This window comes from Phoxinus phoxinus (assembly GCF_949152265.1).
Source record: "Phoxinus phoxinus genome assembly, chromosome: 10".
NCBI lineage: Eukaryota > Metazoa > Chordata > Actinopteri > Cypriniformes > Leuciscidae > Phoxinus > Phoxinus phoxinus.
In genome coordinates this window covers 22,467,917-22,494,120 of record NC_136885.1, presented here as the reverse complement: position 1 = coordinate 22,494,120, position 26,204 = coordinate 22,467,917, and the positions used below count along the sequence as shown (strand labels likewise).

The following is a 26,204-nucleotide window of genomic DNA, read 5'->3' as shown; positions in this document are numbered from 1 at the left end:
AAACTGAGATGATGTACTCCATCCTATTCTCTCAGATCCGCCTCCACAGTGGGATGAGCCGTGGGTTATCAGCCAAGATCAGCTGCTAAAATGATTCCATTAGCCTCATGTATGAGTTACAGTCAGACTCGCCTGATAATGGCAGACACGCTGCCTTTAAAGGAGGAATGGGGATGAAGGGATGAGGAGGAGAAGTGGAGGGTTCAGAGGGGCCACTAATCTGTCAGATGGGTGTATCTGGACGCTATCGTGTGTGTAAGCCGGCAGGCTGCGGCGAAGCCGAGGCTTTAAGCGCGTTCTCAAGGGAGGGAGGGGGTTGCAGCCTTCTCTGCTTTACACACTGCAAATGGAAGGTGACATTACATTCTGCCTGTGTTGGACATCAGCGTGCACTTCCGTGTACACTCGAGAAAGAGAGAGAGAGGGAGTTATGTACATTGTATACTCTTAAAAATTACGTTTTTTTTTTTTTGCTTCAGTGTCATAGAAGAAGCATTTTTGGTTCCCCAAAGAACCCGTCAATGAAAAGCTCTTAAAATAACCTTTTTTTTTCTTATTGTGAATAACATTTTAATAATCTTAATTTTTAATTAAAAATAATGATTTTAATAACGATGAACCTGTTTTTCACTGTAAAAAACCTTTTGTGAAGAAAAGGTCCAATGGACGATAAACTTTTACTGTGGTCCCTCTCAAATGTTTGCTAACATCCCACATGGGAAGTGGGAGTTTGAAAAGACAATATGGGATGGAGAGAGGAGGGGAATAGAGGACAGGAATGAGTCAGCTCGATAAGTCGTGGAAGAATGAGAGCATTATTGGATTAGAGAAGAGACACAAAGATATAGTGTGAAAAACCATCGAGAACCATCAGAAAGGAGTGGAAATGAGATGAAAGAAGAGAGAAAGTGAAGGTCGAGGGGTAACATAGATTAAATAATGTAAAGACAGGAAGGGTAAGCTCGAGAGAGGGACCGTACGGGGGGAGGGAAGGGAGGCGTTTCAGGGGGAGGAGCACTACTGAACGAGGTTAGCCAGTCAGAGGCAGCGGAGCTCTGCAGGGGAATCTTCCCTTGGCAACACAAACAAGCACCCGCCCCATAAAGGAGAGACAGCAGGCAGAGAAATACAGGGACAGGTGAACAGATGGAGCCGACTCAGAGACAAGCTGATCAGCTGACCCACTCCTCACTGTGTGTATGTGCGAGAGAAGAGAGTGTTATGCTATGAACGGTAAAGCTAGTTTAAAGGCTTGGGATTTATTTTTTTCCACTCGATCTTTCATCAAATCTTCAGCGAAGTCTATATATTTTTAGCAGCACCTGCTAAGGCTAATCGCTATTCCTCATACTTGGGGATAGGGATTTCAACCAGCCCCTATTCCTAAACAAACCTACTAAAGTCAACTCAGAACACCTTAGCAACTGCACAACACAAGCCTGACAACACCCTACGCTTCACCACTGGCGTTTTAGTTCATTCTAATTAATTTACTAGGTTAAAAAATATAATATAATTATACATTTTGTATATTTCAAAAGTTTGGGGTCAGTAATGAGTAGAATTTATTACTTTGATACATTACAAATAAATGTTCTTTTAAACTTTCTATTCATCAAAGAATCAAGGTTTCCACAAAAATATTAAGCAGCACATCTGTTTGTAACATTGATAACTATAATAAATGTTTCTTGAGGCAAATCAGCCGATTAGAATAATTTCTGAAGGATTGTGTGACACAGAAGCTGAAAATTCAACTTTGCCAACACAGGAATAAATTTCATAAAATACACTGTTTTTATTGTATTTTAGCTAAATATACTTCTTTCAAAAACATTAAAAAAATCTCACAGACCTCAAACTTTAGAACAGTATATATAAAATATACATTATATAATACATCATTTTTGTGTAAGTGTTAATTGTCCAATTAAAAGTGTTGATCTGGATTACACTGGGTCAGTTTGTTTCATGCTATAGTTTCTTTTGCACATCTTTTATGTGACTGTGACCTCTGTGAGCAGGAAGAAAGCAGCGCTGAAAGCTGTTTTCTGTTCAGCCTCGAAACCCCCATCAAAGCTACTTAGAGAAAATCTTGTTTGGAAAATCTTCTCAAAAAAAAAAAGAGAGGCTGTTTCAGGCGGAAACCGATAAACTGAGTTTCTCTCTTTTTCAGCCTCATCTTACTTATTTCCAGCACACAGTTGTCAAATGGGCTATGTGGTTTCATCTTTTTCCAAGTCATGGTGTAAAATAGTATTTATCCTCTTCACACTCTCATCAAACATTTTGCCGATGTACAGTGTTCTTGGTTTATGTGCCGCATGTTACTCTATTGGTTTAATAAATCACTGCTTCTCTCTGATTGACATTTTGTGTTTCTAAGTGTGAAATGTGCTCCTCTCCCTTTCTTTTCCGAATGCTTTAAGACGTTGAGAAAGAAAGGCTTTAACGGTTGCAACAGTCCAGAGCCAGACGGGGACGATTCGATCGACCAAAGTCCGTTACAGGAGGACAAATTCCGCAAGAGCGAGGAGCTGGACATCCTCTTCAAACGCTACGGAGTGAGTATTCCTCTTTACCTTGTCGTTCTAACCTCCCTCCTTCTCTTTCTTCCCCTCTGTCTCTCTCCTGTCCCCGGTTGGAAATAAACCAAGGCTCTGAACAAGAAAGAGCACCGGGATTCGGAGAGCCCGGACCCCGAGGAGCCGTTCTCCCTCACGCCTCGCACAGAGGAGAAGTACAAAAAGATAGACGAGGAGTTTGATAAAATGATGCAGAGCTATAGGCTTTCAGTGAGTACCCGTGTGAAGAGGCCTGCTGTAGGCCCCGGCAACCAACTCACACAGCCTGCTGTCGGCCCGGCAACCAACTCACAGAGCACCTAGCAACCATCTCTCACCCCATTCCCCTCCTACCACCCCTCAATCCCCTCTGAATGTGTGTGCTTGGGCAAGGAGAGGGCAGTCGGGGGCGAGAGGGCGAGTGTGGGCCGCATCCCTTTGATCCTCACAATCCACTTTTTCAAATGCGCTTGTGATTTATAGCTCTCTTGATTCTGTGTGCTGTTGTTTCGTGTTTTCTGCGATGACTGATGCTTGTATCGCATTTGCCAGGAATAGACTTCTGACTCATCTGGGTCCCGTTTAAGGCGTCAGTGAAGATAATTTTCATTAAGTCACTGTCAAAAATGCTTTATGCATGAGCCCTGCATGAGAAATCTCTTCCCAGGAGGAACAGAAACAAGATCAAGAACGTGCTGCTCGCTATCTCAATATATCGTGGGCCCAAGTTTGATATCATTTACATGGTGAACGTGATTCAACATGATGTGGGCAGCAAAGACGAATTAGTGTAGTAACTAGCGTTCTCTTTCCTCTTAAATGCTAATGGGACAGAAAATGAGAAATAACTTTAAAGAGTTTTGTCGCCTGACGAAGGGGCAGTTTTCCTCTCTCTTGCACCCATCCCGCCCTCCTCCCAGTGCACCATTCCCCAGCCGGAGCACAAAGAGAGTCATCCAGCACCTCGCTCTTTCTCTGCCACATAATCCCAGCATGAGCGCCCGAGGAAGCAAAGCTAAAACCTTAATCCCTCTCGCTAGGGACACCCAGCAGCATGTGTACTACGAGCTCGACTTAACAGGCCGGAAAATGATCAGTCTGTAATGAGTTTTTAGATATTCACAACTAACGGTCTGACACTAACTGTCTGGCAACCTGCAGTGGATAAAGCTGGATTGTGAGGGGGAAATTTACTTTAGGTTGTTGTTGTTTGTTTTTTGAAGAAACATTAAGTAGAAACGGGAGCTTTTTTTCTGGTAATGTTTTTAATATCAACTTGGAGTAATGTCAGTGCTATAATCAGTGATTTTTTTTTATTATTATTCATTTTGTATTGGTTTATGCTGGATATACACTACCATTCAAAAGTTTGGGGTCAGCAGGATATTATAAATAAATTAATAATTTAATTTACAAGGATGCATTCTATTGATCAAAAGGTTTCTCTTTCAACTAAATGCTTTTCTTTTGAATTTTTTATTAATTGAAGAATCCTGAAAAAATGCATCATGGTTCTACTAAAATATTAACAGCACAGCTGTTTTCAACATTGATAGAAATAATAAATGTTTCTTGAGCACCAAATCAGCGTGTTAGAATGATTTCTGAAGGATCATGTGACTCTGAAGACTGGAGTAATGATGCTGAAAATTCTGCTTTGTCATCACAGTTAAGGAATGATTATAATAGAAACAGTTATTTTAAATTGTAATAATATTTTCGAATACTGGTGTTTTTACTGTATTTTTTATCAAATAAATGCAGCCTTGGTGAGAATAAGAGAATTATTTTACAAACATGAAAAATTCTTACCGACTCCAAACTTTTGAATGGTAGTATATATCAGTTGATGTTGGATATTTAGATATTACATCTAGAATTCTGAAGTGAAATAAAGTAGCGTGATAAGATTACATTCATTTAAATGAATTTGAATAAAAAACAAGAACGAGATTGTGAGTGTGGATTAAACCACATTTGGAAGTGGCTCAGAACGGAATTCGAAAAAGTCGGATCTTGTGCGGGTTTTTGTGTTTACACGTGTGCAGCAAATTCCGATCTGTGTCAGATGTGATTTAAAAACATCAGATTTTTTTGTGCCAGTGTAAATGCAGCCTAAAGTTTTTGATCGGATTTGGTTGTATTATAAGACCCCGTTTAAATCTTCTGAGTAAATTGCCCCTGAATGATCATTCCTCATGTGCACTGTGATCTGCAGTAAGCTCCAATCCAATAGGACTTCATGTTAATATAATTGCCAAATTATTTCCCAAACCAGTCAGTCTTTCTCACTTCACTGGTCACGCTCTTTCTCGACGTCACACAGACGGTACCAAGTGTCATTCCAGTCACAGTTGTCTATCGCTTCTCTGTGTGTCTAGACCGATATTATCTTCAGTCTGTTGTATTTATCTTCAGTTGTTGAAGGCACATTCAGATGTGTAAGATAGCACTTTCTGGCTGAGAAATTGGAGACTAACACACTAGATTTTGCGGTATATATTCAGATGAGGTGTGTTAGGTGCTCCATATTTTAAAACCAGCTGCTCGCCTCACACTGACTCTCCTCTGCCCTGCCCTCCCTTCACCCTGCCTGGCCTGCTGGAACTTAGTTGCTGTTTCGTCCACAGGCTTAGTGAGTAGCATGCTATGCTACATGGGTCACTCCCTCTAGAACTGTAGCTCACATGTATTTACACTGGAATATTCCTTTAAAATAGCTTTGGCATCACTGGATTCTCATTAGGAGTCATTTCTTCAAAAACAGTTTTAATAGAAGACATAGGCCCATACTCTTATATAAGAACAAAGCTGTCGGAGGTCAAAACCTCACTGTGATTTTACAGATATTTTAATTTATTCAGTATTGGTTGATATTGGATATTTAATTGTGCTGGACATTTCCTTTTTTTTCATTTAAATTGAAGTTAATCTTCAAAAAACACTAATAATTGAATTACACTATTAAATGTACTCTTTAGCAAATATAAAATACACAACTGTATATTATATTATCATACTGTACATTATAAATATGTGTTGCCCAATGTTTAAAAATGGCTGATTTTAGAGTTTAATTTTTTTTACAATGAAGTTTCATTTGTTAACATTAGTCAACATGAACTAACAATGAAAAATACCTCTAACACATTTATTAATCATGATTTATTTCCACATTTACTAATACATTATTAAAATCAAAAGTTGTATCTGTTAATATTATTTAATGGACCTGAGCTTACATCAACTAACAATGAACAGTTGTAACTAACGATAAAAAAAGATGAATAAATACTGTAACATGTATTGCTTATTATTCAATACATGTTACAGTATTGATGCATTTCTCAATGTTAGTTTATGCATTAACCAATGTTAACTGATGGAACCTTATTGTAAAGTGTTACCATAGAATTGTAATACCTGCCATTTATTGTTAACAGCCAAATACGGAGGTCAAAACCCAGTTCTCACTCTTAGGGACTATAATCATCGTACTTCAAACTGCATTTTTCTGCCAACGCTCAGACAGAGAGGCTACAGAAGAAAGGGAGAAGGACAGAGAAACAGCCAGACGATCAAACTGGGTCCCACTCAGAACACAGGAGGCCTAGTGTGGCCCACATTCTAATTTTAGAGGCCCTGGTTTTGCTGAGGATCATGGGAAAATGGGTCTCCATCTGAGCATCTGGACAGTTTGAGTCCACGCTGAGTGCCGAAGCTGGCTAATTGCGCTTCAGAAAGCACGAGAACGAAGATTGGCTGACTCAGGAGTTGTCACGGCCACATGCCCCTTGTTTGAAACACCTGAGCCTACCCTGCGCGCTGGGATATTCCCCAGAGCCATATTATCAGTTTAAGGACAACTGTTGCAGACTAAAATTGAGTGTAATGCTGGGGTACAAAACAAAACGTGGTTTTCAGATCCAAACGCTCCATCAGATGCCAAAAGCAAACAAGAAATGGTGCTAATATCTCCATACTGAAATCTCAGATGGCCAGACTGTTAATTTTTTATGAATCATTCAAATACTGGTGTCCGGGATGCCTGGAGGCTGTAGTGTGTACACCATGAGTTTTCAGAATCTTAGTTTGAATGTGTGGTATGAATAACATGTGCTCATAAACTGCTGTTGAAATTGTATTCTCAAATGAGTAGAGGCTTGGACCCGGAAACAATATTCCTTACATCACAGCGTAATAAGCGAATAGTGTTCAAATTATACAGTAACTATAAATGCTGGATGATTCAGAGAAATCTGGACGGAAGTGGAGCGAAGCCTCTCAGAATTTTCCTGTTCCTTTCGTTTCCATTCTGGACCATTCGCGCAGTTTTTAAGTCTTACAAAATTAACTCTGCACCTCGTAGCTTCACATGCTCTGCTTTGGAGATGTTTGCACAAGTCACTGCATGCTATTAAAACCGGTGTGTGTCCGTTTGTGTGTTGTCTTGATGTACATGCAGGTGTGTGAAGTAAAGCCGCTAACCGTTTCCCTCTATATCTGCTTTCTCAGTCCACAGTGCCACCACCCACTTTCTCCATGCCAGTCACAGTACCGGTGTCCAATCAGAGCCCTCTGCCATTCAGCAATCCCAGCAGCCTCGTCACCACTTCCTTCGTCACCTCCACTCTCACAGACCCGCGCCTGCTGTCGCCACAGCAACCGCAGCTCCAGAGGAACACGGTGTCTCCAGGCCTGCCACAGAGACCTGCCAGCGCAGGTAATAGATCAATGGTGCTGAGTCCCCGTAAGAAGCAGGAAGGAGGAAATAGTAACTCATGTTGTGTACATGCGCTTATAATGTTAGCCTGTGGATGTCGGATTACCCGGAGCAGCTGTTACTCAAACACACCACTGATTTATGCTTAAAAGTGTCTGTCAAACCATCATCTACTCTGCTCTGGAGTGGTTACATAGTGTACTGATCACTTTTTATTTATGCTTGCGCAATATATTGATATGATACCATACTTGGCCTCCATTTGTCTCTTTCACTTTCATTTAGTTACATTAATGCCTCGTTTCCACCGAGCGGTACAGGACTGTACAGTACGATTCGGGACAGTAAACCGTGATCTGGCTTGTGTTTCCAGTACCCTTACTTGATATGCATGGTGTTTGTCGTAAAGTATCGATTGGAAAATGAGTCGAAAAATCCAAAATGAGTTGTTTTGGCAGCTTTGTTTCAATAAAAACTGTTTTTGAACTAACAATGAAGTTCTGATACTTACAGGGTATTTTTTTATAGTACAATGGCCTCTTAAATGTCAAACATGTTATTTCTCAATTCATGACCCCTTTAATGGACCTGTTGTGTGTATTGCTTTAATGCATCAACCAGCATTAATAAATCAAACCTTATTGTAGTGTTTTTTTGTATTTTGTAACTGTAACTGTAATTGTAACACCAGCCATATATCGGTTATCAGCCATAACATAAAAATAATTTTATTTTTATAATTTATAATTTTAAAATAATTTACATTTTTGTTTTGGCCAGACTTTTAATATTTATGCATCCCTACGGCATGCAATCTCACTTCAGCCCATTCTGTGAAGTTTTCTGTTCAGTATTTCAGTATCAGCTTGTAGCATCAGATAAAAGTCGTTTTAAACCTGGTATCAACATCTCGAGAGATGCAGTTGCTAACAAGGTTCAATGCATCTCATTTTGATCTGATCACTTAAACCACCTTTGGAGGTTGTCAGGGACGCGTATCGAATTTGTAGTGTAAACGTTAATGTGTTCTGATGCACCCTTGAAAACTCAAAGGATTACTGACTCACGTAACACGTAATCACTGCTAGGAAGGAAAATGCTCGATCGAATCATTTTAGAATGGAATGGAAGCTTTTATTGCCACAAGGCAGGAATGGTGGTGGGCGCAGCTTTTTCAACATACATGAGATGGTGTTTAAAAGTGCACATGGGCAATTGTCTAATAGCATGTACAATACACTATATCGTTCAAAAGTTTAAAAGTCAAATGTATTTCCTTACATTTGGTCCAAAGAGAGTCTGTAGTCTGTAGATTTCAGCCTTCCTGTAAGCTATTCTGTCTTTTTTTCCAGGTGCCCTTCTGGGAGGTGACCTCAACCATTCAAACGGAGCATGCCCAAGCCCTGTGGGTAAGTCTTCCCTCCTACCAACCAGACGGCCCCAATAAAACCTCTTCATTTTCACCTGAATAATGCATCAGTCTGAGTCAAACTGCTTAAAATTGAAGGGCACGCTTAAGACCTGCAGAGTGGAGCGAGGGTTTTCAGTCTCATCCGATAAGATATCTGATCTGACTGTGATTATGAGAATGACAGCAGCTCCATGAAGGTTGTCCGGACACAAAAATCTGAAAGCGAGTGATCAGAGAGACTATCGGACATCCACCATGCGCTCACACACCTGTTCGCGCGTGACAGCTGAAGCTCACACTCTGCTCTCCAAGCATGCCTGTAAACACCCTCATGGGACCATGGGGCACGAGTGACATAAATGTTATGGGTCAACACCATGCATGTCAATTTTCCTACTCCGTCTTTCCATCTCCCTTTGTTATCGTTTGCTTTTTTCTCTTTTCTGTTTCTGTGCTCCTGAATACTTGTCTTCCCATCCTCTTCCCCTCTCAGCTGTTCTTCATATCTCATGACAGTCTGAATACCCAGCTTAAACCAGCACGCTCCGTCCCTTCCCCTCCCCCTCTGTCACACTCCCTTCTCTCCTCCCAGCCAATCTTGACAGTCCCTGACAGCTGTTGGTTCTCCTGCCTCTGATCTTCAAAGAGCACATGAAGTCTCATGGACATTTTAAGTGTGCATTTAAAATGTGAACATTTAATCAGTAAAGAGGCTGAAGGCCTTTGTGGAGTCACTTAAAAAGAATAACTTCCATGGTTTCTCGGAGGTTGTGTGTGTATTCTTTGGCACATTCCTCGAAAATGACACATTTGGTATTCCGTGCCCTTTTTTTCTTTCTTTCTTTTTTTTTAGACTTGACTTTTCTTTTCTTTTTAAGCATTAGGCCAACTTTTAAACTTAAACCTAAATTTGACCAAGCATGAAAGGCTGTTAATATGAAATGAAAAGATTATCGACATAAAATAAAATATTTGAGAAACTTTCTCAACTCTTACCAACTCTTACCTTTTCCTTGTCCATTTCCAATATCTCTCTCTCTCTCTCTCTCTCTCTCTCTCTCTCTCTCTCTCTCTCTCTCTCTCTCTCTCTCTCTCTCTCTCTCTCTCTCTCTCTCTCTCTCTCTCTGTCTGTCGTTTCCCCTCCCTTCCCTCCATTCTCAGCTGTTGCTCTGGGAATGTCAGCATTGACGTCATGTAGCATTCTTACCATTCCCATGAGAGAGAGGGACAGAGAGCGAGAGAGACATGGACAGAGACTAAAAGAAATAGGCAGTCAGACCTTTGAAGTGGAGATTAACAGAGGCCGGGGCTTACAACCAACACACCTATTTACTGCACACTCACATAATACACACTCATATCTACTGTATTTACCAGCATACTCTCTGACCCAAGTTCATAGAGCATAAACAAGTGTGTTTATACACATGTTTCTGTCCCAGCCCCCGTAAAAACCAGACTGATCTTAAAGCTGTGTTTCCTGGGGCAGAGAACAGCTGAGCACGTCTCTTCTCTGCTGCCAAGGAATTGCAGCTCCCTTTGCAATCTCTTTCCATTCAGAGCTGCTGACGCGGTTGTTGTGCACACACACACCTCTAGCAGAGCAAAACGCAGTTCTTGTTGCCCTGTAACCGGAGCTCAGATAGGATAAAATATCAAACTGCAAAAGTCTCTCCAGTCTGAAACTCTTAAATCATTTCGAAACTGAGGACATCTACTTTTGATAGACTTTATTTTAATTTAGTGTATTAATTTTGTTTAGTTTTTTGAAGCGTCAACACACAGCACATTTGAGAAGCAGTAGGGGATACTGGGATTGATTGGCAGAGTTGTCATACTTTATTCAAAATCTCTGGTGTTAAAAAAGAAAGTGTACATTCCTGAGTAAAAAAAAAAAAAGGTTTAATGTAAAAAATGTTTTTTAAATGTTTGAACACAATTGGCACAGATTGTGGGGTTGGTTAACAGTGTTAAAATGATAAACTAAAAATAATATTGTTTTTACAATTAATATAATTCATATCTGATATGATGATTAATTCAGATTGGTTTTATATAAATATACTGTATATAAATACATTATAATCATTATTAGTATTTTTATAAACCAGATTACACTCTTTTCATAAATAATGTCAGAACTCATAATTTATCACAGACTTATATCTGAATATAACTGGTTCCTTTTACAATTAATGAACCCATTTCATATTTTTTCAAATGTAAATACTTTTATTTATTTATTTTTTAGTCTTTATGGGATGTCTTGAAACTGTGAGTGTGAATCCAGATGACAAACATTCATATGTTACATTGTAACAGCACCCCTTATGACCCAGAAATGTAACCTGTGCCATCAAAATCCTGTCTCCCCTACAGCAGGTTAAAATAGCATTGCTAAAAATATTTGTAGTATAAATATTTGGGATATTTCTGTTCAGCTGAGACCTCAGTGGGTTGCCATAGCACTAGTGAGTGACGTTCAAGTTGTGTTGGGAGAATAGTGTTCGTTCCAGAATGTGGGAAAACATTGGGAAAATCCCCAGTCTCTCTCTCTTTCTCTCTCTATTTCTCAGCCATGCTCTGAAACATAGATAGATCACACACATATTTTGCCTTCATGTGAAAACACTGCCCTTGAGTCAGATTAGATCAAGCATTACAAGTGCTACAACGTCATAAACAAAATAGAGCGAAAATATTTCAATAACAAAGTTGAGAAGAAAGTGGAGGAACAGGATAAACTAGTGTCGGTTAGATCCCTCCGATCCCTTCCCTGTGTGCATCTGCTTGTGCGTGCGTTTCCTCCCATAAAGGAATGCAGTTCTCCAACCTAAAAAACAGTCATTATTAATCCTCCAATTACAACATAATAGAGTTGTAATCCCCAAAAAACAGAGGATTTAGTTTGCAGCACAAAGTGTTGGAAAACACATCTGCCGTGGTGAGGGAGACCCTAATAGGATTATTTTTTCCCTGGTGGGTAATTATTGTGTTTTTCTCATCAATACAAATTACAGAAAATATGACCACAGTCGTGTATCTTAATTTTGTTTTCATAAAATGCACAAGTGTTTCTTAGGGTCGATGAGAAAGAAAGCAACCAAGTTCTTTATTTGTAAATCTCTCCGTTGACATTTCTCTGTCTTTTCCTCATTTTCTCTCTTGTTCTGTAGCCAATGGTTACGTCAGTGCCAGGGCCTCCCCAGGACTCCTCTCAGTCTCCAACGGCAACAGCATGGGGAAAGGAGTCCAGGCTAAATCTCCCCCTCCAGCCAGCACTCAGATGGGGAACAGTCGCAAACCGGACCTTCGGGTCATCACCTCTCAGAGCAGCAAGGGCCTCATGCAGCTGGTGAGCACTTCCACATTGCTCTACAGGAGACATGTTGGGTCAAACATCATCAAATCTCGAAGCTACGTTACAGCATAACGAAAACATATGAGGGCTAATGCTCTCATTGTTATTCTACACAAGAATTTCTCACGAGGACCACGAGAAGGGAAGGGAAAGTAAAGCTGTCAGATAGACTGAGCTGATTCATATGCGTCTGTCTGTCTGCTCTCAGTATGTGTGTGCGTGTGTGTATGTGTGACCTCGTTTACACCTTGTGTTGTGATCCGTTCACAAGTGAGCAGTACTAAATGAAATATTAATAACTGATTATGGTGTAGTCAGTGTATGCTTTTCTCTTTGAGCTTTTTGCTTTTTTATGCATTAAAACCTTTAGCTGTAGTTTTTTTTTGTTTGTTTTTACCAAATAATTTTGTCAGTTAATAAATACCTTAACCAAGTTTGGTTCTTCCCTAATATTTATTATAGTCATAGTAATGGTCATTAAAAACAAATCCCCTCTGGACATTGCATTTGGCCACTACTTTATATATTGTGTGTGCATAACATGCAGTGATTATTTAAATAATCATCATTATGTTTTTTTTATTAGTGAATATAATATATGGAAGTAACCGTATGCCTCCAATAATTGTGCTATAAACATGCAGTGTCATGCTGATGTAGTGTGTAATATATGCAGTCATGAGGTCTGAGACCCTTCACATGAAATCTGATCAGAAGTGGTTACTGCCAGTTGTGTTCGTATCGAGATGGAAACCAAGTGTAAAAGGGGGCTTGTGTGTGTGTTGGAGTTGTAATCTCTCTGTTTTCTATTTGTTTCTGGCCTTGCAGACAGATGAAGAGCTGGAGTTGGTGAGTGAGGTGAATACAGCTCAATTATTTTGACTGTTGTGCTGTGAACGGTCTAATTTCACAAACAAATGTTTGACGAATGATTTATGGATTTTTTAACGTGTAATTTTCTATCCATTTTTTTATACACTGCATTTTTCACTGATCAAATTGTATTGATTGTGGTTAAACAGTTTTTTATTGTATTGAAGAACACACTGTTTTTCATATAAGATCTAATTGGCGGTCAGTGAATTGGAGTTAAATGCGTGCTGTTTATTCAGTTGCAGGCTGACTGCCTGATTATTGTGTGCAGTTTTAAATGAATGCACACACACACTCAAGGCGAAATGCACATATGCATGGGTTGATCTCACATGAGTCAGACACACTAGATCAAACGTGGAGCGCATCGGAGCAGAAGCCCTCACTCCAAAGATCAATTTGTCTGTCTGTCTCTCTCCCACCTTCTTTCACTTCTTGATGTCTTTTCCTCTAATGATTGTTGTCCAATGACACATTAAGTGTAGTGCATGTCCATCTGAGTTTTTGGGGGTGGTTTCAGTCATCTCAGCATCTGTATCTGTGAGTGTGTGCATGAATCATGGGAGTCTGTTGACTGTAAAAGTGGTCTCTATCTTTATTCCCTTGTAAAAATTAAGAGGGGTTTAAATGTGAATGTTTGACGCTGGTTTACCCTGAAGACACAGTCTCCATTTTGTTATCTTGTGTTTTGTAGTGAGCTGTGTTTTTTTTTTTTTCTTGCATGATTCAGATAAGGGCTCAACAATGAGGATTTGTGTGTGTGTGTGTGATGAATTCATATATATATATATATCTGTGTGTGTGTGTAAAAGTTACCAGTTTTTTTTGGATACTTCCAAGACTATCAAAGGTCCTCATCAATGTCCTCATAAATTTCCTTGGTGCCATATTGGAATGAGTAGAATTCACAGCAATGCTCAATACAACATACAAAGCCAAAACATGTTCTGACAGATCATCCAACAGACTGGCCCTTGACCATCCTTATTGTTGAGCTCTTCAGAGTTGTAGGACATTTATCTCAGTAGCTACGTTTACATGGACACCTTTTGTTTCATTGTTGATTGATGAATCCAAACGTAGTGTTTACATGAACACTAAATAACGTGACCGGGTTGATGTGCGCATTTGTGTCATAAACTTGTCACAAGGAAAATACATATTTAGACATGGGCACACTGCACGATTATGGAGTTTCTTGCTGTTTGAGCATAATAACCTCCTAGATTGCTTATTTTCTGTTTTAAAGAGCAGACTTAATCTATTTTGGGTCCTAGTAAGTAGACGACGAGCACATGAACCGTTGTGCAGTGCTGCTTGTATTTATCAAGAAGTAAGAACGGCCCTTCTCGCGCCCTAAAACAAAGTGTCTGTGGATGAGAGTCCGAAACAAGGACTGGTGGGACATTGTCCTGCTCCACTTCACAGACGATGAGGGGAAGGAGAATTTTAGAATGACACGACAGTCATTTATGACATTACGCGTCTCATACGTCATTACGGCATCTCTGCGTCATTGCCCATGCGCAGTACTTTCCAAGTTTTCAATCCGATCAAGTGTTTACATGTCCTCTTGATCGGATTAGAAAAGGTTTAAACCACCCCTTTGGCCAATTCATTCTGAATGACGTGGTTACATATGACTTTTTTATTCCGACTGTGCTGATGACAACCGGATTATTAGGGTCCATGTAAACGCAGCTACTGTTTTACACTCAGCTGAGAGTCTAGAGATGTTTAGAGTGACAGTCTGAAGCTGTGGAGCTTGCGTTGTTGTTTATATTGACTGGTTGATTATTACTATTCTTAAGATGGCTTTTAGTACTTTAACCCCCGGATTCACAGACAAGGTTTAAGATTATTCCCAAACTAAACTGCATGTTTGAGCTGTTTTAACTGAAAGCAACCTGCACTGGCGTATCTTAAAATATGTCAGTGCCATTGTTTTGTCTCAAGATGCACACCAGTAATGTTTTTTTCTAAAGTACGTTTATAAAAGCTACTTTAAATGTCCTAATTGAACTAAGGCCTACTTCTGGCTTAATTTAAACCCTGTCTGTGAAACCGGGCCTATGATGATCTAAACTATTTAATCTTCAGAAGTGTCTGGAATTTGAAGATTGTGTACATACACAAGTCTTCCAGAGGTGTTTGTGTCCTTTCTTTCCTTGCCCGGAAAGTCAACTCTTGGTACTTTTGACTCTATCTCTCTCTGTTTTTCTCTCTCTCTGGCTTTCCAGAACGCTCAGCGGTTAGGCGCCTCTCAAGTGACCCAGCCTCTTACCACACCAGTGGTTTCCGTGGCAACGCCAAGCCTCCTGACTCCATTCTCCATGTCAACCGCCTACAACACAGGTGAGAGTGACATCACAGGGCGAAGCCAAGACATCTTACTTTGCAAGCCAGCACAGATTCGAGAGAAATAAACACGGCCATGCTTCAGTTAACACTCCAGAGAGATGCTTGCAGAGGCTATGGTCCATTTATCTCTTTTACTTGCTCTCGTTCATTCTTTCACACCTGTTTCTTACCTCTCTTTCAAGGCTAGATTTATCACTGGAATTTATTTGGAGCATAAAAAGAAACGATAACTGAATATAGATGTTATATTATCACAACTATAGGAATCAGAGGCCATAAATAGAATTCAGTAAATAAATATACTTTAAATGTTCTTCTTTGTTTTCATGCAGAGTACCAGCTAACAAGTGCAGATCTCACAGCCCTCCAGGCCTTTACGCCGTCGGGTGCACTGTTGCCAAGCAACATGACCACTTGGCAACAGCAGCCATCCGTATCCCAGCAACAACAGCAGCAGCCATCCGTATCCCAGCAACAGTCTCAGCAGCAGCAACAGCAGCAGCAACAGCCACAGCAGCTAACTCTGGCCTCCCTCAGTAATCTTGTGTACGTCTCATGCCTTTTACAAACTCTGTCTCTTGCTCTCACCTACTCGCACGTGCACCTGGTTCTTCTCTTACCACATGTCCATAGTGTGAGGCCACATGCACCACATCTACTTCCTGTCTACAGTGGAGAGAAGTTTCAGTGATATACGCCCCTCTAGTCTTGAGCTAAAACTCTTCGATTGTCTTGACGTTTTACCTTTAGCTACATTTAACTAGATAGAAGTTTAGTGGCCAACACTTTACAATCAAATATATGTTAACATAGTTAATGCAAAAGATAGCATGAAATAAAATCTAAAATACTCTATAGTTCAGAAGTTTATTGAAATCTTACTGATCCTACTTTTAATCAGCAAGAATGCATTCAATTGTTACAAATTCGTAGACGTTTATAATTTTACAAAAGATTTAATGTTGATCTTTTAAAACATTTTCTACATTAATTTCAATGATGTTGAGCAGCAAATCCGCATATTAGAATGATTTCTGAAGGATCATGTGAACTGAAGACTGGAGTAATGATGCTGAAAATTCAGCTTAGATCACAAGAATAAATTACATTTTAAAATATTTAAAGTAAAAAGCCGTTATTTTAAACTGTAATAATACTTAACAATATTGCTGTTTTACTGTGTTTGTGATCAAATAAACGCAGCCTTGGTGAGCCTAAAGAGACTGAAAAATGCATGTTTACTGCATTTATTCATTTAATGTATTATGTTAAATTCTACATAATACATTTTGATCATAATTTAGTTAAATTATTATTAATCTAGATGATAAATGCTGTAAAAAAAATGTGTTCATTGTCAGTTCATGATTCCTAATGTAATAGCGAATTAAAGTGTTAGCATTTAGCGTTAAGCTAACATAAAGGTTTTAGGAACTGCATTAGCACAAACTAGTGTCCTTCCTAGACAGAATTTTGGGGCATTATTGTCCAGGTAGTCAGCTCTTACATTTTGACACATGTCCACTTTAAACTGTTGGGAATTATTACATATTAATCTGCAATTTTATTCCCACTAGATAGAACCGTAACACTTAAATCAAGTTGTACTTTGTGTCTCTCTGCTCTATCAGCTATAGAGAGAACATCGCTACTGCTCTATAACTCAAAACTGTGTTACATGGGCATCTAGACGGCCTGAATATGATGTTTCATGTTCAGGATGTGAATAAAATGTACAGGGCAGAACAGCTGAATGCCTGCGCTACCTATTTTCTCTTTATGCATCACATAATAGCCCAAGGCTCAGGTCAAGGGCAGCTGTATGCTGCATTATTAGCACGACGCATACATCTACCTTGCTGTGAATTTGCTCAGTTTTTTTTTTTTTTTTTCAATTGCCTTCAGCTGTATAGAGTAGGTCATGATCTCATATTAGCAATCACTTGAACAAGAACGATCTAACGATCATCGGTAGCACACAACCTAAAGCCTGCGTATTCTCCCTTGGAGATTGACCTAAATAACTCTCTTTTGGTCTCACACAGACGTTTTCCTCTTTTTCTTCCTCTTTCTCTCCTCCCTATGGGGGGCGAACATCGAGGTGTTCTAGCCTGCCTTTAATGCCTGCTAACAGCGGGGTTAGCGCTGTGCTACGCTCTCATTAGCGTGACTGTTCGCTTCTGTAAATGCTGTGTACAGATTTTCAGATTTCTGGAGCAGGTCTAACCTGCCGTGTGTTTGTGTGCTCTCTCTCATTTGTTTACAGCATGTGGGGCTCAGACAAACAGAACGGAGAGATGGCTCACTGCATCTCTGGTCTAGCTGCTAATCTCAGGTGAATGGGGTCCCATGGGCATTCTGTGTCCGCCAGTCAAACCGTGGGCTCTCTGTGTTAGCCAGTCATATTCTGTGGGTGCTCTGTGTCGGCCTATTATGCACCGCTGTCCTGTCTGTCACCTGCCACGGCCTAGTTGTCATGGTTACCGTCTCTGGCCGTGCTGAAGAATGTTCACGCTTTCGTCGTCTCGCAGATGACCATTTCATCATCTGAGTCTCTCTTCATTATATCCAACTTTGTGTCTTTTTATCTTTTTCTTGTTCATTGCTTATTGTCCAGTGTCCTGTGCGCGACAAACAGATTTACACAATGCATTTTTCTAATGAATCTCGCACATTGGTGCCCTGATAACTGAGCAGGTAGAGATTAGAATTTAAAAGTAGGACAGACATCTCCATCATGTCCTCCCAAGTGGGTCAGGACTCTCTGGGGTTGATTCGTCCGTCCGTTTGTAACCTGCTGCATGGCCACACGTTCATCATGCCAGCAGATCCTGCTCTGAACCACCTCAAGCACCACATATTATATAAACCAGGCTGTTTAACACAGCAGGTCCAGGCTTAAAATGTTTTTCCGTTACTATGTTGATTCTTTGATCAACAGCAATGCATCGTATTAGACATTATATGTTTATTTATTTGTTTATTTATTTTAGTAGCAATAAAGTTAAATTCACATATATATTGGCACTGGAGACGACTTATTTTCTCATTCCCGTACTGGTAAATGCCATTTAATATACTATGTGCACATTATTGTTAGTCACTTTGCTAAGAAAGTGACTGCTGAAGAGCATAAATGTATATGCCGATTGATTTGTGTGTGTTTTTTAACAATTGACCCTTCGCTAAGCATTTTGGAATTGAAATATTATGTTTTGCCTTTTAACTCCATAACTCAAACTTGCATTTTTCTGTGAATTTAATTGTAACTTCTCTCATAGACCTCAAGGGGGCGTTAGAGTAGTTTTAATCTCATCTAATATTTTATGTCCTCTCCACTCTGTTCAAAGAAGAAAATATTAATACAAACATGCTGTATGTGTTAGGTTTAGCAGGACTGAGACAATATTTTCATGTTTTCAGTGCAGCCGTGAGCTGATTTCATTGATCAGTAATGCGTTGTCCTCGTATCACTTGAACTTTATCAGGACTTCCCACTCTCCTGGCAGCAGCTGCTGCGTTCTCTGCAAATATACAGTGAATTTCAAATGAATTTCTCTCTCGTTATGCCTGAGAAACAATCATTACGTCCCACTGTGGCCCTGACTTCCTGTTCATTCTAATATAAATGCTAATGGAGCCGTGAGAGCTCCCCGCTGCGCCGCCACCCTGTCTTATGTTCTCATGTCATCAAATCATTTTTCCTTGTGCCGGCCTTTCCTGACCAGACTGGGGTGAAGACTCACTCTCTTTCCGCTATGCATGAGGGTGGGATATTTATTTCTGTTTTTGGAAGCAAGCATTGAGTTGGGTTTTCTTTCTCCTGCTGAATAAACAGCCCATGTTAACTGTCCATAGACATCCGTCTGTCTCTGAACTGTTGTAGATGAGTAAATGCTGACATGTACGTGTGTGTTTGACATGACGTTGATTATTGCAGATGCTAGAGTGGGTTTTGCCTGTGTCTCTCTCTGCAGTGTGACCTCTCAGGGCAGCTTACTCTTGGGCAGGGAGGAAGGGATCAGCTGGTACTGTATCTGGCGTTTCCTCTCTCCGTCTGTCTCTGTTTGTTGTCTGTCTTGTGGCGGTTTTCTACGGCTAATGGCGCTAACTCTCCTGCTCTCTCTGTCAGTCTCTGGCTGCTTGGGCTGTAGGAAGCTGGGCTTTGTCTTTGTCAGTGATTTGCTGAGTTGGCATTAGAACTGAAAGCGCACCTGCAGCATCATCAGTCAAGCTGTGCCGGCCCTCTGCGTTTCACAACCCTCTCACCCTCTCTTTACATTTGTTAACTTACATTTGTTTTCTTTTCCTTCTGTTTACTGTTCCATTTATTTATACTTTGCTTTCTTTTCTCCTGCCTTTCCCTTTTTTTCCCCTGTTTGATCTCTGTTACTTTTCCATTTTATTTTCTCTTCCATATTCATTTCTTTCATTACCACTTTTCACTTTCCTTCTTTTCTTTTCCATTCCTTTACAAATTATTTCCCCTTTCCTTTCCTTTCTTACCTTGCGTTACCTTACCTTAACTTACCTTCTCTCCTCTCCTCTCTTTCCATTCCCATTTACTTTACTTTTTCTATTTATTTTTTCTACTTTATTTTTACTTTTCTTTCTTTCCCCTTTTAGTTTACATTTCCTTTCTTTTTACCCTCCTCTCATCTTCTTCCATTTTCTTTCCTTTTTCGATTCCTTCTTATTTTCTTTTTCATTTAATTTCCTTCCTTTTTAGTTTTTTTTTATTTATTTCATTTTCCCTTCCATTCCCATCCCATCCCTCCTTTTCCATTATCTTTACCATTTCGATTACTCTTCTAATTTCCTCTTCCATGCCGTTTCCTTTCCTATTCCACTATATCCTGTCATTTTCCATATTTTCCTTTCCTCTGTTTCTTTTTCCTCTTAATTTCCATATCCTTTTATATTTCTTTGCCCTTTTGTTTTCTTTTCCCTTTTGACTTACTTTTCATTTCCACTTTTCCTTCAATTGTATTTTCCTTTCCAATTCCTCTCCTCTCCTCTCCTCTCCTCTCCTCTCCTCTCCTCTCCTCTCCTCTCCTCTCCTCTCCTCTCCTCTCCTCTCCTCTCCTCTCCTCTCCTCTCCTCTCCTGGAAAACCACTGGAGTATTCCCAACATAAATAATACACTACTGTAAATACATACGTTTGGCTGCAGTCTAATTACACACACATAAACAAACACACTCACTGCAGTTGAGGGTATGTGGCATGTTGTGATGTCTGAAAGGAGGCTGACCCAAGTTGTGACTGCATGGCTAGCAGGAATTAAGTGACAGAGATAACTTGTCTGGCTTCTGTGCATTTTATAGCTGCTTTATTGAACTGTTATTGTTTTGTATACTAAAATGTGGCTGTACAAAGGTAGTGCAAAACATGATAAAGTTGTGGGTAACGTTGCTGTTTGTCCACACGTATGTTTGTCGTATTTATAATGTCTGTTTTTGTAAGACATCAGGTGTCCCCTCTTTATTAGTGATGTTGATTCTTCTTCTCTTTCTCCTTCTACCATAGGCCCGTGGGAACGATCCCTCATGGAGCTACTCTGACGGTTAACACTAACCCCCATGTCAGCATCAAATCCGAGCCGGTGTCTCCTAACCGGGATCGCAGCACCCCTAATTCCACCGGCGGGGCAACAGGCCTAACTGTGACCCAGTATCACAGTGGGACGCAGCGTTTGGAGCCCACCGGCCGCTCTCCGGTCGACAGCATCAGCAGTAACGGCAGCTCTTATGAGGGAAGCGACCGAGACGACGGTGGGCAGCCGCGCCCTCCCGATTTCAACTCGTCCGGCCTGGGTCTCCTCCGAGCCTCCGGAGAGCAATCGTCCCAAGCGGAGCAGCAGGAGTCAGCCAATGTGAAACGCATGAGACTGGACACCTGGGTCACATAAACGCTGAAGGAGAGAGCGAGAGAGCTGCTCTCTTACCCGCACATACACACACACCGACATAAACACACCCCTAGTGACACCTGCTTTCAGCAGCCAATCTCAGTCCGCACTTAGACACATGCATGCGCCTGTCTCTCTGTCTCTCTCTCTCTTCCTGTCTCTCACTCTTGTCTCACTCTCAGACACACTCATATTTACTGGTGTGTGTGTATATATTTATATAAAATATGCATATATGATCACACACGCACTAGATCTTCACACACACACAGTTGCCAATCCAGGTGTAAACGTGTTCACGTATACGAGACTGAAGAGATGTACAAGGCGGAAGGGCTTTTGGTCGCATCTCTGATATCCCTCGCCCCCGCTCAGAGAGGCCGTCCGGATCTCAGATCAACTTTTACAGGCCTTACCGTCGACCTGATCAGAGTTCAGCGGCACTGCTCTGTCAAAACGCCATAACAACTGCTTATGTTGCATAGACAAGCCTGTCGATCTCTATTTTTTTTGTATCTATTTCTCTTGTTTTGTTTTGTTTTTGTATGAATGGTTGTATTTGCCATTTATCTTCTCGACTGACTCTTTCTCTCTTGCTTTTCCTGTTTCTTTTCCTGTTTTTTTGACTATCTGCTTGAGCAGCTGCCTTTAGAATCGCCCCCGTTCCTGTTGTAACAACTTTAGCATAAAATCTTTATCTTTGTTTTTCTAATTGCGCAAAAACTAGCATAGTGTGCTTGGTGTGTGCGTGTGCGTGCGTGCGTGTGTGTGTGTGTGTGTGTGTGTGTGTGTGTGTGTCAGCTGTGAGACGGAGGTGCTCATTCATTCAATTGCTAAACACAATTCAGCCAAAAAACATCCATCTTTCGTTGTATCATAACCTCACACCAGTCCCCTCGCTTGCGCGTGTCTATCGGCGGAGCTCGAAGCGCGGACGCCGCTCCGCATCCTCAATATTCTGCGTACGCGTGAACCGTAAACGTAGTGTCGTTGATGGAAATGTAGATCTATCTGTACTAATGAGATCCAGGCGTGCAGGAAACAGACAGTGTGTGGCTGCATTTACGAGAGCAGCGGTCTGCCACATTATGCTATATTTATTGTTTTGTCTGGCTGTGTAATTCAGAGATTAATTAGTTAACTTTATGGGACGGGTATGCTTTATTATTGTTTGTAAGATTCCATGGAAAATAAAAAGCGGTCAAAAAAGTCTGAGTTGTTTAACTCAGGATGCCGGGTTTTTAGATGTTTGAGATCATGTGTATATACAAAATTTCTCAGTGTTTCAGTACAGGTTTGTGTATAGCAAAAAGAGTAGGTGGCAAACACGCATTTTAGCGAAGAAAGAGATGGAGGTTGTGTAGCGCTGTGTGTGTGTGAGAAGCGTTGAGATTGTACATAGCGGCGGTGTATGTTCACATATATTCTGCTGGGTCTTTCTGAAACAGCGCTGTAATCTCAGTGGAACCGTCTCTGTCAACCTCTACCTGTAAATAAACTGTACCGTGTTATAAGTTATCAAGGTGGAGAGGCAGACGAAGGAGGATTTGACTGTTTTTAATGCGTGACTTTTCCGTCGTTTTTATCCTGATGGCGTGCACTTTAAAATCTTTCCCTCTTATCCGCTCGCACACCTTCAGACACACAAGTGAGGAATTTCCTCGCATTATCATTTACACGATCAGTCCACTTTGATTGATTATCTGCCATTTTTACGCATCTATCTCCCAACAGAGCGATTCCCTGACGGCTTGGAAGGGAATACGGTCTCCTTTCACCTATAAGATGTTTAAAAGCATTCAGGGAAGGACGTTTAGTTTTTGTTTTGTTTTTTGGCTTATATTGCACTTCACGTGTTTAACCGTGAACAATAATAGAAGAAAAGTGTCACGTTTTGTAAAAAAACAACAAAAAAACAAGAAATGAAGAAAAAAGACAACAAATAAAAAAGAATGTTGTACTGAAATCTAGATTAGGCTTTACACGTGTTGCCGATGTGACAATTATGTACACAAATCGTGTTCTGTGCATTAGTGTATTTTCTCTAAGTGACGAAGATGAAGGACGTTTCCGTGACGAGTCTTGAAAAATGACGCGAGGACAAACTTAGTGCTGAAGGGAAATGGGGTTCAAAACGATTTCAAATATGTTGTATTCCCCTCTAAAACGATGACTTTAAGTGTTAGTAAGGTTAAGGTGAGACTCACCTGTCCGTCATTGGCTTCTCTACCTCTCCTTCCATCCTCTCGTATCTTCTCTTTCTCTCCTTTCCTCCACTCCTTCACTCACAGAGGAAGACAGAAGCCATTTCATTTCACCTCAACAGGTGGCCCACCTTTTGTTAAACCAGATTCCACACACACACACTCACACTCACACACATGATGGATGCAGTACCGGGAGGCGGTGAGAGTAAGCGTTCGTTCGGACTCATCACAGACGTGCGTTGGTATCCCTTCGACTGAGGTTCTAGAGCTACTGGGCGGATGTTTTCTAGAACTGCATCATAGCAGAGCGAGGCTTCTGCAGCGCACACCCGTTGACTTTAAGACTGTTGTGTCCTGAGCTTTGAACAAATGCAGTGATTTCTATGTACGTTTATAAGGTGACAGCCTGATCCCCGAGGCCGATGCGCCTGGGATGGTCGGGGCTGTGTTGAGTTTAAGGCTAAGACGACGTTCGAAAAGCTCTCTTGAAGACCTCGTGATAAAATTAGGGATCTGAGTAATCAAAGAAAAGACAATCGTCCGGTGAATAGTTCACTTTGGTCCCCGTATTCCCTTTGTATGATGTCTAGAGATTCTCACATACTTTTTCTCGTGTTAATTTGTGCTGGTGACAGTTTTATTGTCTGTTTTTAATATAATTGTTACGATGATTATCATTACCATTATGATTATCGTCACAGATGGTAATAATAATGATAAATTTAGAAAGACGGTTTTTATTTTTTTTATTTTTTGTGTAGGTTAGACATCCTGTTTTATTTTAATTTAATTTTATTATATATGAATATTATATAAATATATTTTCGTTTTCTTTTTTTGTTGTTTTCCTTTTCTTTTTTGTTCTTCAAAGGGGTGTTACTAATATTGCACGATTTATTAAGTAAAACAAAACCGTTGTAGTAATATTAGTACGTATTGCTAATTGAGGGAAGCGATAAAACAGGTTCGATAGAATGACCAGTTCAATGCTGCAATTTTTAGTCAATTGTACAATAGTATCTACACATAGTTAAGGTGGGACATCCACACATTTAATTTATTCTGATCAGACACAATGCATGGGCGTCAGACAAGCAAAGAATGAGTCATATTATAAATAAACTGAAATGTAATTTCAATAAGAATATACAACACACAAAACTAGAATAGAAATTGAAGAAAAAAGTTTAAAAAAGAAAAATTATAGCTAATATATTGTGTTCGGCTAGTCTGCTTTGAGTTTTGTTGTAAAAAAAAAAAAAGACAAAAAAGAAAAAAAATTATGTTGTTTTCGGAGAATGATATACAGTTTGTGTATATTTTCATAAACAAAGTATGCACTGATATGTTATTACAAATTCTATACTGCTTTTACAAAAGAGTGTTTGTTATTGTACCAAAGTATCCATTGTCCTTTATGACCCTCCCCTTTTGCGTATGTTTTATTGTATTTTATATATTAAATAGACAAGTTGACCTACACACAAGTATGAGTCTGTCTGTATTACAAGTTTCTGTGTGGGTTGGTTTGTTCTGTTGTCAGTGCACTCATTAGACTTATATTTGCATATTCATTGAGCAGATGCTATCATCTAAAGTAACTTTCAAATGTGGAAAAACATAATGATTTGTAATGATAAAGTAACCAGCAATATTTGCAAATATACATATATTCTCACCATGGCTGCATTTATTTGATCAGTAACAACAGTAATATTGTGGATTTTAAATAACACATGACCCTTCATAAATCATTCTAAGAAGTTGATTTGGTGCGCAAGAAATATTTCTTGTCAGTTTAACAGTTGTGCTGCTTAATATATTTGTGCAAATCTTTTTTTCCCCCAGGATTCCTTGATTAGAAAGTTCAAACAAATAGTATTTATTTGAAATAGGAACATTTTTATCAATGTGAGGTCTTTACTTTAAACCAATTTAATACATCCTTGCTGAAAATAAATGTTAATACATCTTGCTGACCCCAAATATATACATAATATCCTACTTTGTTTGAAACTAGAGGACAGTAAAGCTTTTTATCATGATTTTCCGATTAAATCTTTCTAAGTGTTGCAGCGTTAACTTTGAAGTCATTTTCATATCTGGCCACTAGATGTCAGCCTTTCACTTATCTGATTTAAGCTGTTCTGCTTAAAGCTACTAAAATTGTACATTTGAAACAACCAATTTTAATGTTTCTTCCTCAAATCAGTTTTATAATTTACCAACTTGCTTGTTCAGAAGAGGTCTTTATTTTAACGCAGTTAACCCAATTGAGGTAGAAAGACAGCTGTGATGTGAATATGTAGCTAAGAATATTCTTTCCTCAGAGACTGTTGTTGTGTCTGTTGTTGTTTAGCAACAGATCATGGCGATTCAGGCACAATGACATGACTTTTGAGTGTGAGTGTCTTGTGCATGTGTCAAGACCATTCCTTGATGACATTCTGTTCATCTGAGCACTGTGTCAGCTGAGTTTGTCAGTTTGCGCGTCTGGTGCAACCATTGAGCTTCTGTTTGTAACAGGTCCCCACTTATTGTTTGGTGACAAAGTTGACCTATTTTTCCTAATGCACTGAGACACAAGGATCCTTTCATCCAACAAACAACCCTGTCATCCTTAAAGGGGTTTGATTATGCTTTTTCAACTTTAGTTAGTCTGTAATGTTGCTGTTTGAGCATAAAAAGATCTGCAAGGTTATAAAGTACAAGGTCCACTCCAAAGGGAAATTTTCCACAGATGTTCAATCAATATATTTGTCTTTTGAATCAACTGGGATTTTCTTCCTTCAG

General features: G+C 39.9%; 1 protein-coding gene across 1 annotated transcript in view; it reads left to right on the top strand.

Annotated features, from left to right (window-relative positions):
• The window catches only part of mef2d (myocyte enhancer factor 2d), a gene marked incomplete at its 5' end in the record, with an annotated part of 28,512 nt that extends 3,621 nt beyond the window's left edge, over positions 1 to 24,891 (top strand). The window contains 10 exons of the mRNA XM_079626754.1: positions 2,430 to 2,564; positions 7,080 to 7,287; positions 8,640 to 8,696; positions 11,875 to 12,053; positions 12,888 to 12,917; positions 15,173 to 15,287; positions 15,626 to 15,839; positions 17,560 to 17,628; positions 19,271 to 19,321; positions 20,823 to 24,891. Of these exons, the coding sequence (XP_079482880.1) occupies positions 2,430 to 2,564; positions 7,080 to 7,287; positions 8,640 to 8,696; positions 11,875 to 12,053; positions 12,888 to 12,917; positions 15,173 to 15,287; positions 15,626 to 15,839; positions 17,560 to 17,628; positions 19,271 to 19,321; positions 20,823 to 21,204 (1,440 nt within the window). The 3' untranslated portion in view covers positions 21,205 to 24,891. The remainder of the gene's footprint in view (positions 1 to 2,429; positions 2,565 to 7,079; positions 7,288 to 8,639; positions 8,697 to 11,874; positions 12,054 to 12,887; positions 12,918 to 15,172; positions 15,288 to 15,625; positions 15,840 to 17,559; positions 17,629 to 19,270; positions 19,322 to 20,822) is intronic.
• Positions 24,892 to 26,204: the final 1,313 nt, after the last annotated feature.